At 34.9% G+C, this 18,601-nt stretch overlaps 1 protein-coding gene and 1 pseudogene across 2 annotated transcripts; one reads left to right on the top strand and one right to left on the bottom strand.

Moving 5' to 3' along the window:
- Positions 1–1,069: 1,069 nt before the first annotated feature.
- On the bottom strand, positions 1,070–8,871 carry LOC143615317 (NADP-dependent malic enzyme, chloroplastic-like; annotated as a pseudogene). The gene is made up of 20 exons (XR_013150449.1): positions 8,747–8,871; positions 8,107–8,395; positions 7,429–7,549; positions 7,245–7,319; positions 6,735–6,886; positions 6,541–6,646; positions 5,862–5,927; positions 5,626–5,721; positions 4,979–5,050; positions 4,784–4,867; positions 4,004–4,102; positions 3,851–3,898; positions 3,066–3,119; positions 2,870–2,968; positions 2,658–2,747; positions 2,406–2,483; positions 2,032–2,106; positions 1,848–1,938; positions 1,602–1,730; positions 1,070–1,303 (listed from the first exon to the last, which is right to left on the bottom strand). The product of XR_013150449.1 is annotated as an NADP-dependent malic enzyme, chloroplastic-like (transcript).
- Positions 8,872–9,402: 531 nt separating this feature from the next.
- On the top strand, positions 9,403–17,754 carry LOC143615312 (THO complex subunit 6-like). The gene is made up of 16 exons (XM_077088467.1): positions 9,403–9,511; positions 9,847–10,034; positions 11,830–11,890; positions 12,371–12,543; positions 12,636–12,667; positions 13,304–13,402; positions 13,763–13,827; positions 13,958–14,003; positions 14,086–14,146; positions 14,241–14,294; positions 14,397–14,477; positions 14,576–14,615; positions 14,735–14,847; positions 14,950–15,060; positions 15,160–15,294; positions 17,455–17,754. Exons 1-16 carry the CDS (start codon positions 9,403–9,405, stop codon positions 17,752–17,754), a joined length of 1,668 nt encoding a protein of 555 aa, XP_076944582.1.
- Positions 17,755–18,601: the final 847 nt, after the last annotated feature.

Consider the following 18,601-nt stretch of genomic DNA (forward strand, 5'->3'; position numbering starts at 1 on the left):
TAACAAGGAAGAGGCATTTGGTTTAAATTTAACTAAAGAAAATAAATCTTAGCTCCATCGGTTAATAGCTTTACCAATAGATCCGTTTTTAGAAACCTATCTTGCCAAATAAAAAGTTAGGTATTCATATATCTTTTGGCATTAATTTTGGTCAATTTTAATATAGTTCTATCTGGCTCACTAACCAAACTATCCAAACCTACCTAAGTACCCATTCATGCTAGCCAGACACTTATTCAGTTATTTGTCTATTTTATATTTAAATAACTTGTACTTGTATATTGAAGGGGTGAGATGTGATCTAACTGAAATTAACCTACGAAACATACAAATAATTAGAAGTACTCATGCTGCGAAAGGTTTGGTAACAATTTCATAGAATAGTAACCAAGTTTTGTTCAATTAGATTTAAATAGTGCTCTTATTAAGTCACTCAACTTCAAATTTTATTTAAATTACAAGTTTTAACAAGTTTTTTAGCATTTTTCATTTTTGTATCACATAGAAGCCTTTTTATCTTTTTTTATGTTGACGTAGAGTGGTGACGTGAATTTTATTTTTTTTTTTAATTTTAATATAATAAAAGTTTTTTTTTAAATATAACTACATATATTGCAAATCCCAACCCTCAGATCTTCTCCTCCGTTGCCTTCTTGGCACACAAAAAATTCGGTGAGGCTTGATTTAAAAATTTAATGCCACGATTTAGGGAGAATTTACATAAATGATCTAATTTGAACACTTTTGAAACTTGATTAATATTCTATGGCATTTTTCCTAATAATTACTGTATTGTTACATAACCACTTTAGCATTTGTATACGCTTATCATGTTAAGAACATTTTGTATTTGATCTTAACACGAAATTGAAACTACATTACCAAATAATAATAGAGAACCCGAACACATATTTCTTCACCAAATACTCTGTATTTTGAGTCTAAAATGCAATAAAACACAACCAAAGTACACAAATCAAACCGGTTATAATCACCAGTACCAACCAAAACCACCAAAATCAGAGACAGAAACCTGTTCTCTAAAAGAATAAGCAAATGATTGCCACTATTAAATAAATTAAGCTATAATTGGGAATCATAAAATCTGTTAAATGGACACACAAACGTATGCCTAATGTTACAACATGCACCTAACATACCCTCTAAAATAATCGCTAACAGCAACAAATTTGGAGTCGGTTTTTCATTAAAATTTAACGATAGCTGCGGTATTTGGGGCTGTACATGCAGCTCTCGGCATACGCTACAAGGTTTTCAGGTTGAGGAAGACGACTCGCCAAACCTACAAACCCAATATCAAATATTGCATTCAGTTACATTAAAACAGAATAGACTAAATTAGTAAATTAGGGGTTTTTAAAAAGTGAATAGGTTACAATGATTAAATAACAGTTTTGTTTCTAAAGTGTATAGATTATTAATAACTTTCGTATAAAAAGTTATATTTAGTGGTTTACTTAGTTTGAAAAGTTAGAGAACTGTGAGCTGGTTTTTTCAAAAATTCATAAGCGAAGAACCAAACCAATATAGCCGATCTGGTTCAGTTTGTTGGTCCGGACTGTAAGAGAAAGTGGGCTTACCAAGTTCATATGCTTTGGCTGCCACCTTGGCGGCAATATGAGCAGAAATCTTGCGGATGTTGGTGAATGGTGGGTATATTAGCCCGTTGTCAAAATGCTCCTGTGTAACTTGTTCAGCTAGAGCCTCGGCTGTCCATTCAAAACAAAAATAAATAAACATCAAAATAAAATAAATAGCCCTACCACTAAATGTCATAAATCAATTGGTGATGAGAATGATCAAACAAAATTAAACTGTCAACTTACAGGCTGCTAAAAGCATGTCATCATGAACACGAATTGCACCAGAAATGATCAAGCCCAGACCAAATCCAGGGAAAATGTATGCATTGTTGGCCTGAAATTAAGAAAACAAAAATAATTAATTCTCCATGGTTTCCTGCTAGACGGTCATAGACTTATGTTGTTTTGAGGTTCAAAAAGTCGATACCTGGCCAGACACACGGATCTTTCCATCGTACTCAACAGGGTCAAATGGACTCCCACTGGCGAATATAGCACGGCCCTATAATTAACAAAAGAAAAACATCTGATAATCTTAGGAATCAAGCGTACAGAGGAACGATCCCATAGAACAGATCATGTTCAAGTAAGGTTGTGCATCTTATCTAAGTGTTACAATCACAGTTTATGCACACCCAAACAAAATAATCTCTCATTTGGCAAAATAAATCATGTTGAGATGGGATCAAATCATCAAAAACCATTAGTGGCATTGACATCTGATAGCATGCTTTTTTAGTTCCTAGAATATTTGCACCTATTGTGTATATTTCAATGTAGATAAAAACATAACCGTTGTACCTCACTCCAGGTATAGGCTTGCTCAGCGGTACACTCGGATTGTGAAGTCGGATTGGAAAGAGCAAGAATAATAGGTTTCTGCAAAAGAAAATTAACAATTGTTTATAAACCGTTCACTTCCGATTTTGATTTCTTTAAGGCATTCAAATAAAATCTTAGTAGGTAGAAACTATTGGATATTAGGTTTATTAATGGGCCCATAGACTCATAATAGTAAACCTAATATCCAATAGAAACAACTAAACAAATTACCTCGTTAAAGGATGACATAGTTTCAACAACTTCTTTGGTAAAAGTCTGTCCTGCCCCTGATGATCCAATCAACACTGTTGGCCTGATTGTCTGGTAGCACAAGGAACAGTGAGATTTACACAAATTTATATTCAAACTGGAAACAATGAAACAAGACAAAACCCAACCCGCCCATTATGCCGCCAAAACAAGAGATAGGATGAGATTCACACCTTGATGGCATCCACAAAATTGTTAAAAGGTTTGTGATCATGGGCCCAAGGCTTCTTGAAATGCTGTAGGGAATCTAGGCGGGATCTAACAATCAAACCCTACAAAATTATACAACCAAAACGACAAATAATTATGGCTGTGCAAGAAAGATGAGTAAAAAAGAGATGTGGTCTTTTAAAATTTATTAGTTATTACCTTTGAGTCCACAAGCCAAACCTTCTTGCGCGTCTCTTCTAATGGTGCGTTTGTCTGCAAGATTGTATGAAGCATTCATCATATGATACTTAGGTTTGTTTTTAACTACGAAACAGGTGGGTTGAACTTCTATTAAATACCCTAATGGTGTGCATTTTTAATGCATACAACCTTCTAAATCACTTTATTAAAAAAATAAAAATTAACTGTCTGTAATAGGATAGTAACCATATTTCACACATTAATTATTTATTTTAATAAGAAATCCAAAAACTAGTTTAGTAGTATCCTTGTAGGTCAACCTAGCGGTGCATGGATCGGTTTAACTGAACCAAAAACCGAAAATTCAGTTTTTGAGTTCTTCAAAAGCATTTGGCTTCAGTCTTTATGGTGGTATCATTTGAGCTTGAAATTTTTTGGCCGATTTTTTTTTTAGCAAAAAGTAACGAATTTGGGCCTAAAAACTTTGGGACTAAATCTCTTTGTTTTTTAATAATTAAGTGACTATTATACATTTCAAATAAAATATTTGAGTAAAACTATTTATTAAATTCTTATAAATTACTAAAAAATAAAAATTAAAATAAAAAAACTATAAATTAGGTTCGGTTAGCTTTTATTGCATGCAAAACCAAAACTGAACCATCTGTTTTTGCTTGGGTTCAGTTACTTCGGTTCGCTTTTATAATGGATCATTTTTTTCGGTTTCATGCACAACCCTAGGTCAACCCGATCCAACCCCTCAATCCACCCATCTTGTCACCTTTAATCTAGATTTTTCTAACCTGTTTTGATATCTCAAGGGCTATGAGTTCAGCAATGCCTGTGCCAGCCTGCATAAAATAAGAGAAAAATTAAGACATGAAGGAAAAAATGCTACAAATTAATAATTAGAAGGAAGATGAATAGTAAAAAAAATTAAAAAAGGATTAGCTGACCTCTCCAGCTCCAAGGAATAGGAATCTATGGTCTGCCAAGGATCCACCGACTAATTTTAGTGCAGAAATAAGCCCTGCAAGCACCACTGATGCTGTGCCCTACAAAATTAGAAGGCATTTAACTAAAAATCACATTTTTGGATTGTGTTGTCTATTCAAACAAGTCATATTGTATTGAATACAAAAATAGCTAAAAGGAGCACATTCCAATAGGGTTGTGTCACTTGTGTGTCAACCTGGGGCATTACGATTCATACTAGAAAATGAACTGATTTTAACCAAAACCCTGTTTGACCTGTTACACAAACCCGCTTTCACCCATTACCCAACCCCCCTATCTTGCCTGTAGGAATGGCCGAATGGGAAAGGGTCATTGAGTATGTTTTTTGGTATGTACATTTGTTTTACCTTTTACATTCTCAATTGGAGTCATCATTAGATTTATGTTCAGAAAAGATATATTAAAACAAATTTTATTATTTTATTAAATAACTATTACTCAATGTATATTATATGTAAATCAAGCAATCTTACTTCTAGTAAGTACATGATTTATTAAAAACACAGAAACTGTAAAAAAGAAAAAATGTAAACATAAAAAATGAAGAAAATCTAAAATAAGATCATAAAAATTCCAAATTAATTTTTATGAAATTGAAGATTCTCTGAATTGAAGTTTGAAAATCTCAAATTGATTTTTTTATAAATTTATAACTTACTGAATAAAAAACCGCCCTGAACATTAAACAAACACTCACTAGTCTTCTATTTATGTAATACCTGTATATCATCGTTAAAAACAAGATGGGTGGTTCTATACTTCTCAAGAAGATCAAAAGCGTTGTGGTTTGCAAAATCCTCAAACTGCAAAGATAAAATTAAAAACCGTGATGATTACATATCTCATGTGTAAGAAAGAAAAAGGATAAAGGTAGAAAAAAGATCATTATTAAAAAGAATATAGAAGTTGCTAACCTGAATGAGGACCTTTTCTCCATAATTCTGCTTGACAGCAGACATGAACTCACTCATAAGTTCAGCATACTCCTGGAAATGACAAAAGCCACTAGTTAAACAAAATCCAAAAACAATATTGACCGGGTGGCTTTGGCCCGAGGACTTATAAACGAGTCAATTCCTGTTATATTTATTCTCTAAATGAATATCTATTATATTTATTCTCTAAATGAATATAATTGATAAAATCATAAAAACAAAATACAAAACAAGTGGAATGGTTGACCGGGTCATGTAGTCAAAGGTGTATTTTAAATGCACAAAACTTCGTCTAACATTTTTTCCCAAAAAAAGTAGAACATTATTAAAAGAGTGTTAACTTTTGTAATGGCACAATTAAGATCCAGGAAACAAGCTGACCTGGCAACTTTTTGATTGCACAAAACCTGAATCATTTTAATCAAAACATAAAAGCTGTATACAGCTACAGTAATCATATTTGCACACTATTTGTTTATGACCGTTAAGTTTTTGGACAGAGTATCATGGGTCAACCAAACCTGTACCCATTCTGACCAATTAACCGACCACCCCAACCGACCCATTTTGCCAAATCTAAATTACAGTGAACCAAGGACCAACTTAAGACCGAGAAACTAGCTAACCTGACCACTTGCCCTTCTTTGCCTTAAACCAATGTAGAATTCATCGTTCAGCATCTTCTCATTATTGGTGCCAACATCAATGGTTATTGGCAAGCACTGCATATATGTTCACAGTATTATTTTAGCATTGTCATTTTTATATGCTTTTGCAATAAAATAAAAGGACAAACAAATAACTGAAAGCATAACAACAAGAAAGCTAATGATAATTCTAATATATTATTGAAAATACATACTGCTGAAGGACGAATTCCTCCAAGAGCTGTGTAGAGAGAGAGCTTTCCCACAGGTATGCCCATTCCCTGTAAAGTAATTTGCATTTAAAAAAATTAATAATCAAAATCAGATAATTCATTTCATAAAACAGGTTGTACAGGATGTGGCATCAAGATGCGCGTTTTGCTTGAAGTTGTAATAAACAGATAATCACAAGATAAAATGTTTGACAATTTCTAATTATTTAAGAAATGAATTAGATAGCATGACCAAGCTGAACATTTGTTTTTTTAAATAAGTTTTATGATTTTAGTAAAACTCTCTCAAATAAGCTAGAAAGGAGGATCAAATAATACTAAATAGGTAACTTTATTATACCCTTGAAATAACTGGTTATAACTGATTTATCAAGAAATGACTATTAACTCCCAAAATTCAATATATATATGTGTGTGTGTGTGTGTGTGAAGGATCTGTATATGAAAACATCAATAACTCATTATTAGGAATCAAGTCGCAAGAATCAAATAATCTATTTCATGATGCAAATCCAAACACCATCTAAATCTAAAGAGGCCATCATTAAGATAAGTCAATCCTCAATAACAAACTTATTACTATATTAAGAAAACAAAGCGTACAAGGCTACAAGCACATATATAGTGCAGAAGTGAAGGTTGAGTAACCGTGACCATTTACCTGGCAGCCAAGGTCTCCAAGGCCTAAGATACGTTCACCATCCGTGACCACTATAACTTGAATTTTTTTCTGAGGCCAATTCTTCAAAATCTCAAGAATCTTACCCCTATAAGAATAGATATTAATTAATTAGAATAACTAGAAAACAAAGGTTTCCACGAGTACATGAGGAAATAATGGTGATGGGAACTTGCTTGTCTTTTAAACTAATAAATAAACCCTGTGGGTTCTTGAAAATGCTCCCGTATTTTTGGCACGCTTCACCAACAGTTGGTGTGTATACAATTGGGAGAAGCTCCTCAACGTTTTCAATTAGCATCTTGTAGAGTAATCTCTCATTTCTCTCCTGCAGACCAAGATACATAGACAACAAAAAATGTAAACATAGTAAAAAATGCAAAAAAAAAAAAAAAAAAAGAGGAAAGAACATTGAAATGCTACAAGACAAAATCAGTAGAGCTATAAATCTTCTGACACGAGCCAGTCGAAACTAGCCAAATTAAGGGGATCCCAATAATTATTAGAATTCTCAAGGATTGGCACGCTAACATTTTTTTGTCCATTTTTTTTTATTTATATGTATAACAATTACAAATGATTGAGGTAATTATGATTACAAAAATGATATTTCAATAATAATTTAAAATCTCTAAAATATAAATACTTTATGCCAATGTCAACTCTAAACTATTTGCAAGGTTTACCTGAAGATCCATCATGGCTTGGTACTTATGTAGAGGTACTTGATATTGGCGGATATTATGCATCATCTTTTTTACCTGGTTATTGACAGCATTAAAAGATATGAGATTTTCCAAATATCCATCTATTAAATATTTCAAACTATGAAAAAGAAAGCCGAAACGACTGCAAATTGACAATAAATACCTGAAGATCATGATTGACAACAACCGGAGGAAGAAGACCACGTAGATAATGCGCATCGCGTTCTTTCTCAGTAAATGCCAAACCTTTGTTGTGGTGCGGGTCCCGCAACAACGAATAGCCACTGAATAAAAAATTTTCTAATTTAGCTATAAGACGGATCACGGATATTTGTCACATACTATAAATTCATATATTTTTATTCTCATTGAATAGAGCCAATAAACAAATTGGCCAGTAGAAGCCTATAATTTGGTTTTATTCAAACAAATGGTCCTCCTTTTCTCATCCAGCTTTCAACAACCTAACTTGACTAATTGTTGTAGGGGCCTTTTGTTGTTAGCAGATGTATTTAATATTTATAACTTTCCCTAAAAAGAATAGAAAATTAATCTGCAAACAAACAACTTCTGCTTGCATTTAATTTGTTGAACAAACATTTGAATAAAAAATTCAAAATAATTATTCTAGGAAAATAGCTCACCATATAACTCGTTTTAAACATGTAGAATCCATATTAAAATCAAATATGGAAACCATACTCTGCTTTTCTTTTGCGTTTGTTTATTATTAAACTATTAAACACTTTTTCATACAAATATACAATTATTATACAAATAAATATAAATCACATAGAAATCATCGACGTCAATATAAACCGGAATCAAAACCAGTTCTTACCTGGCAACAGAAACAAACCACGGAGTAATAAACTGATCCTCAGTGGCACTTCCTCACCGTACACATCCTCAACACCACCACCGACAGCCGCAGCCGGCTTATTACTATCTAAATCTTCAGCTTCAACCGCCACCGGAGCATTCGCCTCCTTCACAGCACTCTCCACCGAAACGCTGACGTTTCGCTCCATCCGATTATTCGAATTCAACATAGCCACCACCACCGGACGCCTCACCGGACGTATCAACGCCTGCGATTGCGTCCTGGAGGCTCCGGACACCGAGTTCTTCTACAAATTTAAATCAAAATCAGATCTAGATGATATGCTGGTCAAATTAACCTAATATGCTCAAATTAATTTGACAGCTTGCCTTTGCCTTCTGTTTCGATGTAATCCAATATTTAATATTTAAAAAAAAAAATAGTTTGGTAGTTCACAAAAAAAAATTAACCGATTATGTCAATGAAGACTAGATTACTACGAGTTACGAGCAAATTCGTATCGTATCGAATGCTGATGTAAACGGTTAAACCTAATATGCTAAAATGAACCGATAGATTACGAAGACTTGATTCATATCGAATACTGATCTGTTAAATTAAGCTGACGCATCAATCAAAATGGAAGAGATGTAATTACCAGAACAGAGGAGGAGTTTAGGGACATCATGGTGAGAATTAGGGCAAAATAATAATAATAATAATAATAATAATAATAATAATAATATCTCTGGCACACACCGGATGTGCAGAGAGAGGTTAGTGTCACGTAGCTGCTGCTACTGCGATCTGTAATAATAATAATAATAATAATAAATATAATAATAAGACAAGAATTACAAATTTTGTCCTTTAAAAAAAACAAAATTACGGTTCGTGTCCTTTTTTTAACTTCCTTGCAGGCGATGTACTTTAAACTTTTTTTTTCTACACGTTATGTCCTTTACGCTAACTAGGTTAGAAAAACTCAGTTAAATACCCTCACGTGAGACGCATGTGAGGGCATTTTTGTCTTTTCGACTACCCTGCAACTTCTTCTTCTTCTTCCTCTTTTCTTCTTCATTTTCGTCAAAGGCCTGCCCCCACCACAGCTCCGCCACCAACCACTACCACCACCTTGACCTCTACCACCGTCACCCACCTCTGCTACCAGCCGCCACCACCACACCTCCACACAAGACCAACAGCTCGGTGTTGGAAACACATCTATTTGCTCGACCGAATCAGCTGACCACTACCAGTTCAGTCATCGATCTCCCTGTCGAAAAATAGGTTGTGGTGGTGATGATGATGTAGATGACGTGGAGGGGATCACGGCGGGCCAGGTTGCAGGTGCTGGGTATATGGTGGAGGCGTGGTGGTTTATTTGGTGTGGTGGTGGCGATTAACATGGTCTCCGGTGGCCGTTAGTGGTGTGGTGGTGGTATAACCATGTTTCTTATACAGAGCAATCCAATCTCACCATTTCCGATCACCCCTAACCAAACTACCACATATCCCCAAACCAAACCCTAACTTACTCACCCCTCAATTACTCGATTAGAACATAATTCACCATCTTAAAACCCTAGTTCTCGCTCCATATTCATCAACCATCAGTTTAATTTCATTATCAGAAGCAGTTAAGTTTCTCTCAATGCTTCAGATAAATCAGATCTCCGATGAGTATCGGGATTCGTATATGGAGTACAGTTTAAACTTTAAAGCTACTAGACCTATGTAATTTGATCTCATATGCAGTGAATCAGTTAACAAATCAACGGATTTTGATTAATTACAGTCTTTGGTTGCTAGAATATTCCGGTGAGTTTCCGGCGCCGGAGAAATTGATTAAGGCGGTATTTGTGAGGGTTTCGAGGGGATTTAGGAGTGATGATGATTGGTGGGTTGAATGGAATGGAATGGAATCTGCAACGCGGTGGGTGGGGGTATGGTGGCCGGAGTGGTTGTGATATGGTGATGGTGGTGGCGTAGAGAGAGAAAGAAGAGAGAAGGGAGGAGGATGGAGTTATAAGTTTGTAGGTACAGACGAAAAGACAAAAATGCCCTCACATGCGTCTCACGTGAGGGTATTTAACTGAGTTTTTCTAACACAGTTAGCGTAAATGACATAACGTGTAGAAAAAAAAAGTTTAAAGTACACCGCCTGCAAGGAAACTAAAAAAAGGACATGAACCGTAATTTGGCTTTTTTTAAAGGACAAAATTTGTAATTCTGTCTAATAATAATAATAAATATAATGTGGGAAGGGAAACTTGGTCACGATTTGGGGGAGCTTTCTATACGCGAAAATTACCAGCCGTACACCTCCCTCTGACGTTGTATCAATGAGTAATTAATTTATGTGGTAAAAGTCTATGAGATACATGCAACCATATTTATGGCTTTTTAAAACTTATTACTGCATTTAATTACGTAATTTATAAAAATATTATTTTGTTATATATAGATTTTGAGCATTTCCAATTGATTTTCTATCTTCAAATTTAAAACTACATTAAAAATTACTGTTTTTTTTCTCTTTTTTAATTAAATAATACTTTTTTATAAATTCATCATTATATTTTCTCTCTCATCACTCACAACCATTTCAAAAATTTATGAAGGATGCACACTATTTCTCTGAATTTAACCATCAACAGTTTCATTTTCTCTTTCATCCACTCACAACTATTTTAACAACACCCTAAAAAATATGGAAAACCCAACATATCCTCTATATTTATGTGAATGGTTTATCTATCTATATTGTATGAAGTAGTTGAAAGTGATTGTGAGTAGAGTAAAGAGACAAATTTATTGTTCGATCATTAGTAAATTTGAAGAAACATTGTTCACATTCTATAGATTTTTAATGTTTTTTTGAAAGTGGTTGTGAGTGATGGGGAAGGAAAAAAGTAACGACAACAATATATAAAGTATTAGTTAATTAAAAAGAAATAAAAAATATTGTGTTTTTAGTGTAATTATAAAGATATAAAATAGAGAAACTACTGATAATGCTCATAAAACTAATGTGATTATATTATAGTGTTTAATTAAGTTTTAAAATATTTTTCCTACCGGATAGTGTCGAAAAAAAAAAACTTTGAGGGTTTATGTTTTACACGCTTTAAGCTTGTATACTTTGTTTTCATATACTTGCAGTTAAATTTGTTTGGTTTTATTGTCGTTTAACATGTTTTACACATTAGAAATTTATGTATTTAGTTGTTTATATAGTTTATAGTTAAATTTGTTTAGCTTTATAAAACTGTTTGTTATTTTCTAAATATTAGTAGGTAGCGTGATACAAAAACTGGTTAAGTGCAAAATTTGTTAAAAGGTAGTTATCAAATTTTCAAATATTAAAATTGTATTTTAAAGTTTAATATTTTAATTTGTTGATCTATAAGCATTTCAATCGCTCAGAAATGCACATATTAGACAAATATATTGACAAACACCCTTGAATTCAGAAATTTGTTTTGTTTCAAACCTCAGGCATGGGATTTTACCCCCAATCTCAATTGAGACCGGCAAGCGTAGCACAGCTGACATAACGTCAACAATCATACATGCCAATGGTTTATCCACAATCATACAAAATGCTTGATTCACAATTAATTTAATTATTTGGTTTTATTGTGGAGAAAATTGAGCCAGTAAAATCTTGTTATGAATTTATTATTTTTACGCAACTCAAATTTAAAAGTTATGAATCATATTTATATTTATTGACAGGTGTGTGTTTATATTAAATTATTTATGTCGATTTACTGTGAGATGTATCAATATTATTTTGGTAATTAGAACATGTGAATATATACATAACATATATTTATCAGAAGTATTTAAAATAAATGAAAACTACAAATAGGTAGGTGTGACAATTGATACCAAACCTAAATATTCGGAAATTAAACTTTTAGTTATAACGTGAGAAATGAGGTTGATAGGACTAATACGAATATGCTTCATGTGGGACGGACAGGCCCATGAGGAATCATGGTTCATCCTCTCTTTTAATTCGATTGAAACACATTACATTAAGGGGGTGTTTGGTAGAGGGAATTGAGGGGTGAGAAATGGAATTGGAAAGAATTCTCTTGTTTGTTTATGAAAGAAAGAGGTGAGAAATGGAAATAAACCATTTCCATTTCTCTGATTTTGTTTCTCTGAAAAAAGCGGAGAATTGGATTTCTCTGCTTTCATTTCTCCCATTTTCCTCCTTCATTTCTCCCATCTTTCATTCTGTCTCAACTCCTCCACGGCCATTTTTAAGATGCCTACAGAGACAGCATACTAGATGACCTGGAATCCAGTTCACTCACCATCTTCCGTACGGTCTTCTCTCCTCCGTCTACTACTGATGACCGAAACCCTAATTACATCGTCGCCGCCTCTAGCGACGGTTCAATCGCATCGTATTCGCTATCCTCTCTAATATCCTCCGTCGTATGTTGTAGTTACATCAATCTGCTATTACTCTCTAATTTTTTTATACTTGCCAACCAATTTTATATGCATTTCTTTGCTTTTGCTTACAGTCACCAGCTGTTGGGAGTTCTAGGGCTCAAAAGTAAGTAGTTTATATTTTATGATTGTTTATTTATGAATTAAGTAGTGAATGCGGATAAATATCGGATATCGGTCAAGGATTGATATTTGAGATATCGATCATCGCGATGGGATTTCGCTAATTCTAATATCATGTAAAATTCAATATATTCTCTTACTATTAACAGATTAACCTTTTGCAACTGCCAAAACACTAACCATTGTGGCAAGTAGGAACTAATTAAGACTTAAAATACTAACATTGAGCACTAAAAATGGATAATGAAGAATTTAAACACTGATATAGGGAATATCGGTGATATATCAATCAATATAGCCGATATAATCGGTACTGATATTCTGGCCAATATTTTACCAAGGGACCGATAACTGATATAGGTGATATATCACCTATATCGACTGCATAGTTTATGAATTGAAAGTGATTATACAAAGCCTTTTGAGGATGCATTTAGATTGTGTTTGTTGAATATGTGATTATTATTATTGTTACAGCTTCATGTTCTATGATCATGATTGAGTATCTGATTTTGATTAGTCCTTACACATGATCACTTTCAAATTTTAAAATTGTGATTCCAAACACCCCCTTAATGAGGGTGTGTATTTGCGGCTTGCTTATGGTAGTTTTCTTTAGTTTATTTGTAGCTGAACCAGATTGTTTAATTAATGGACACGATGGGCCTACTTATGATGTCAAGTTCTATGGCGATGCTGAAGATTCCTTGCTGTTGAGGTAAACATCTAATGATGCTTGCTAGTTATATACTTATTATGTGTCGGCAATTCCTTTTTGTTTGCTTGTTTGTTTAGACTTGTTTAGTTTTCATAGTATCCATTCAACAATCGAGTCTAGTTTGTAAGAAAAAGTATAACTATTTTACTTTGAGAACAATACAAACTATTATTTCCTAAAGTGGACCATATTCCCGGATTGATGATATGTTCCCTTGGTCGGAAAAGATAAATTGATGAACGCTGTAGAATTACTTAGAACTAGTTGTTATTAAGATAATGTCTTTCTCATGCTCGTTCTGTAAACAATTTATGTTGGATTAACATCGTCTTATATCTGTTAACTTATGTTTTTATTTAGTTGTGGTGATGATGGTCGGATTCGAGGATGGAAGTGGATGGATATGTTTGAAGCAAAGCAGAATGGTTTGTCACGCGAAATTCTATTCATTATCATTTTATTAAGTTTTGAGTTACAGTCCAATAAATGTGATATATTCGTTCTTTGACAAAATCTTGATACACTTTTTATTCACTCTACACATTATTCTTGCAGGTGGCCTTTTGAAGCCGCAACTTGACTTAGCAAATCCTCAACATAAGTTAGTCACATAAACTTAAAACGATGATAAATTATGAGTGTGTTAGTTTAGTTCTAAGTAATGTTTTTTTTCTTCTCCTCAGAGGTCCTTGGGGTGCACTTTCTCCTATCCCTGAAACTAATGCTATTGCTGTTGATACTCAGGTCTGTAAGCTTTTCCTTAAAAAAAACATTTGTCGGCATTTATAACTAGATAAACATGTATGTAAGATTTGAGTTGATTTTTCATGTACCATAGGGAGGTTCCATATATGCAGCTGCTGGTGATTCATGTGCCTATTGTTGGGATGTGGTATGTATTTCTTGAATGTGATTAAATAATTAAATACAGAGATTAGTTTTCTTTTTCCCTTTTTGGATAAATGGAGTTCTATGTTGTGCAATACGTTTTCAGGAGAAATCTAAAATCAAACTGACTTTCAAAGGGCATTCTGGTTATCTACATTCTGTTGTTGCCCGAAATTCTTGTAATCAGGTATATGCTGATACGTTTTTTTTTCTCTTCTCACTTAATTTTGTTTTCAGTTAATGTATTTTGTTAGTTAATCTTGTTTTCCACTGCTCTGTTTGTAGATTATAACTGGCTCAGAGGATGGAACAGCCAGAATTTGGGGTACGTATCCCAAACACTTTGGTTAAATAATTAGATTGCTATTTTTTATAGTTTCTGCAATCGAATTATAGGTATTAGTTATCGACCGGCCAACTCTTAATTTGGTTAGTTTATTGCAGATTGCAGAAGTGGAAAGTGTACTAATGTTATTGAGCCAGGAAAAGATAAGAAATCTAAAGAGTTCTTTTCATATGTCAGTTGCATTGCTCTTGATGCTAATGAAAAGTGGCTGGTAAGGCAACAATCTTTATATATATTCTAGTTTTTTGTGACCACATGCCTTCACATGTGTTTCTGTTTTAGTTTTTAAGTAATACTGAACATATATTTGTAGGCATGTGGGTCTGGGCGAAATTTATCAGTGTGGAATCTTTCAGCTTCTGAAAGAATTTCAGGGATCACGACACGTGCTTTTATCCAAGATATATGCTTTGATGATAATCAAGTAACTACTTTTATTTATTTTAGTTTGTGGGCCATATACTCTATGTGAAAGTTATCTTCCCTTTGTTTATTTTACTTATGTTGTTTCGATCATTTCCAGATTTTAGCTGTGGGTGCAGAACCAGTTTTGAGTCGTTATGACATAAACGGTGTTATGCTGTCTCAGATACAATGCGTACCTCGGTCAACATTTTCTGTTTCCTTGCATTTATCGGGTGTATGTTCCTCGTTTCCAGTTCCTTTTTTGTATTCAACTCCGAAAAGATTTTTAACTATATTTAACCATTGAGATGGTCGAGTTGTATACCGATGGTTCAATGGGATAGTTGTGTATGGTTGAAGTATGTTTTGTATGTGAATTGGTTTTAACTATGGTTGATGTTTTTTGCTTAAAAACTATGTTTTGTATGTGAATTGGTTTGATCAATGCATATTTTGGTTGGAATTTATGCATCTGTTTATATGTTTTTTATTTTTTAATAAATATTTGTTATGAAAAAAATACTTGTGCTAATGATAAAGTTGATATAATTCTCTGTTTATTTTCTATGTACCAAACAAGAGAAATGATTCTCAGCTATATTTCTCTACTGAAATCTCTATACTACCAAACAGAACAGTCAATTCTCATTCTCCAGACCAATTCCCTTTCTCTGCAATTCCATTTCTCTATTCCATTTCTCTACAATTCCATTCTCTGTACCAAACACCCTCTAAGGTCTGGAGAAAAAACCAGAATACTCATCAGAAATACTTGTAACTCAAAAAATTTATGGACATGCATTAAATTGGTAAAAGAAAAAAAATCATGAATCGCGATACTGATACGGGTATGATGTTAAGTTATATTTAACCCGATTACTCAAAACCATATATAGTTTACCCGAATCGTATAGCCCAAAAATATATTTTATTTTCTTCTAACCATTTTCTAATAATACTTAGCTGCGTGAAGAACCAACTTTCCTTTTGGATATGTATTTATATGTTTTATGGTAATATTCTCACCTAAGCACGTTTAATTGTGGGGTTTATATTAATCTCACATAAGCACGTTTAATTATGGGGTTATATTAATCTCACATAAGCAGGTTTAATTGTGGGGTTTTCATATGCTCCACGGCCAACTAGCCCGGAACATGTTGATAATTTAACAAAAATGACATCGCTTGTGAACCAAGAATCTCTTATATCCATAAACGATGTAGGATATGGCTAGCATGATACATGTTGGATCCTATTTCGGCTGACCGGGGAAGGCTCCTAACGATTACAAGAATGGGATCAATATAAATGTAGGTGAGTGTGTGCGGTATATTTTGTATGTGTTGTGTGAATGGTTTTACAAAGGTTATCTCCTCTTTATTTATAGAGGAGAACATGTATATACAAAGACCTATGGTTTATAACTTCCGACTGGGTCCTTTGGTCCGCTCTTCTTTCCCCTAGGCCTTGCTTCCTTCGCAGATCTTTATCTCTCGGTTACTATCCCCTATCCCGGATCATGCGTGTCTCAGGCCACCCACCGGATCGGATATGCTGCATGTGTTTCCCTCGCAAACCATTTTCCCTCCAAGCCTTTTTCTAGAACCTTTTGTGCCATTGGGCCAATCCTTGTTGGGCCTTGCTTGAGTTACTGGGCTGAGGTCTGCCCATGAGCCTGTCTTATGGGTAGGCTCTTCAAGTCCCCCCAGTCTACTGTCTTTGTTATTTATGACAAGGACTATAGACTCAACTTGTTCTCCTTTACCCCCGGTTTGCTACTTTGTCCTTGGGCTTCTTCTTCTATTGGCCTGCTTCCTATGTCCCCATGTTAAATTCTTTTTTAGCCCAGAAGGTTTGGCCTAGTAATTAGTCGCCCCTTTCTCTGGCCCATCCTTTATTTTGAATTTTTGACGGTTTTACCTTCCCAATGTCAATAATAACTGCCCCCCTCTTGTCACTTCATCATTATTGGCCCTCTCTCTTCTAACTCTCTCCTCCAAGTTTTTCCGGCGAACTTCTTCACTTCTGCCCAGGTTTGTCTTCTTCTTTTTGCTTCATTATGAGTCGGGACGGTCGTTCTACCATTGTCTCAACCATGTCCTCTGTCAGAATGGCTTCTCTGTGTTCAACTTACCATATCCCTTTGTCTTTATCCCCCACCCTTCCTGGGCTGGATGAAACTGCTTGAAGTCGTCCCGGATTCATTGCTTTATATGCCAAAAACCTTGAGTTCGTAAACATCCGTTACCCGCTAACTGAATTTCAGATTGCTCTATTGAAACACCATCGATTGTGCTTTTCCCAAGTCCATCCCCTAGGTTTTCTCCGAGTAACTCATTTTGAGGTTGCTTGTCATGCTCTTGGTGGCCATGCCTCTGTTAACTTGTTTCGCCGTTTTTATCGTTTGAAGGCCGACGGTGATTGGTTCACTTTTGAACGGAGGGCCAGTAATAAACATCCCCCTTGCACACCTTATATCCCTTCCGGGTTCTATCCTCGGGAGTGGAAGAATGACTTTTTCTTTGTTTCTTCCTTTTTCGCCCCCGGTCTTACTCGTTGCCGTCATCTTGGCTCTCACATCGATGATCCTGCCCCTGGCTTTCCTACTGCTCACGACTCCCTTTATAAGTTGTTGGTTAAGAATCCTACTGAGGCTGCTACATATCCTGAGCCTTTGTTGTACATGGCGGTACTAGTCAAATTTGGTTGAATCCATTGACACGTCCGGCTATGTTTGACGGGGACCGAGGTTGGTGACTCCTTATCTCCTTCTTTTTGGCCTCGCGTTGTCTTATTTCTTGTTTTTGGTCTTCGTTTGTTTTGTCATTTATTTATTATTATTTTTTTTACAGAGATGGATTTGATGGAGATTCTTCAGAAATGCCCTGTGAAGGGTGCTGAGTTTGTTACCCTCCCTGCACCCGTTGATGGTTCTACCCAAACTGTTCGTGCTGCTGATGCTTCTTCTGATTCAGATATCTGTTGCTGCCCAGGAGTCACTTAAACGCAAGAACGTTGTGTCTGACCTTTTTGATTCTTCCTTAAAGAGTCGTTTAAGAAACTCCAAACGTTCTTATCTTGGCTCTGCTGGTCAAAGCTCCTCTTCTGCTCATGAGGTTGTAGATCTTGACGATGATTTTTCCTTCAAGGTTTCTGATGTAACCCCCGATCTCATTTCCGCTCTCGTATTCACAAGTAAAGACCCTATTGTAACTGAGGCAGATCCCAAAGGCAAAACTCCCATTGCTCCTGAAGGCTCTTCGAATCCTTCCTCAGGCGTGCCTCCCCCTACTAATGTTTTTGTCCCAAAATGGTCTTTGACAGTGGATTCCTCTGTTAATACCCCTCACCTCGCCCATGAATTCCTTACGTGTGTTATTCCCCCCGTCGATCATGCTCATGTGCAAACCATGTTACCGGATGTTTTGGTTAGGGAATTTGGTATTTATCTATATCATACTTTAGTGTTGGGCACTGCTCTTCGTCAGGGGTTTGTTGATGTTAATGTGGCCTACCACGACAGTCAGGAGGAGGTTGCGAGTCTGAAAAAGTCTGTT

The sequence above is a fragment of the Bidens hawaiensis genome, unplaced genomic scaffold (assembly GCF_021521415.1).
Source record: "Bidens hawaiensis isolate Kalapana, Puna unplaced genomic scaffold, B.hawaiensis_p1.1 tig00042453_1, whole genome shotgun sequence".
NCBI classification, from domain to species: Eukaryota; Viridiplantae; Streptophyta; class Magnoliopsida; order Asterales; family Asteraceae; genus Bidens; species Bidens hawaiensis.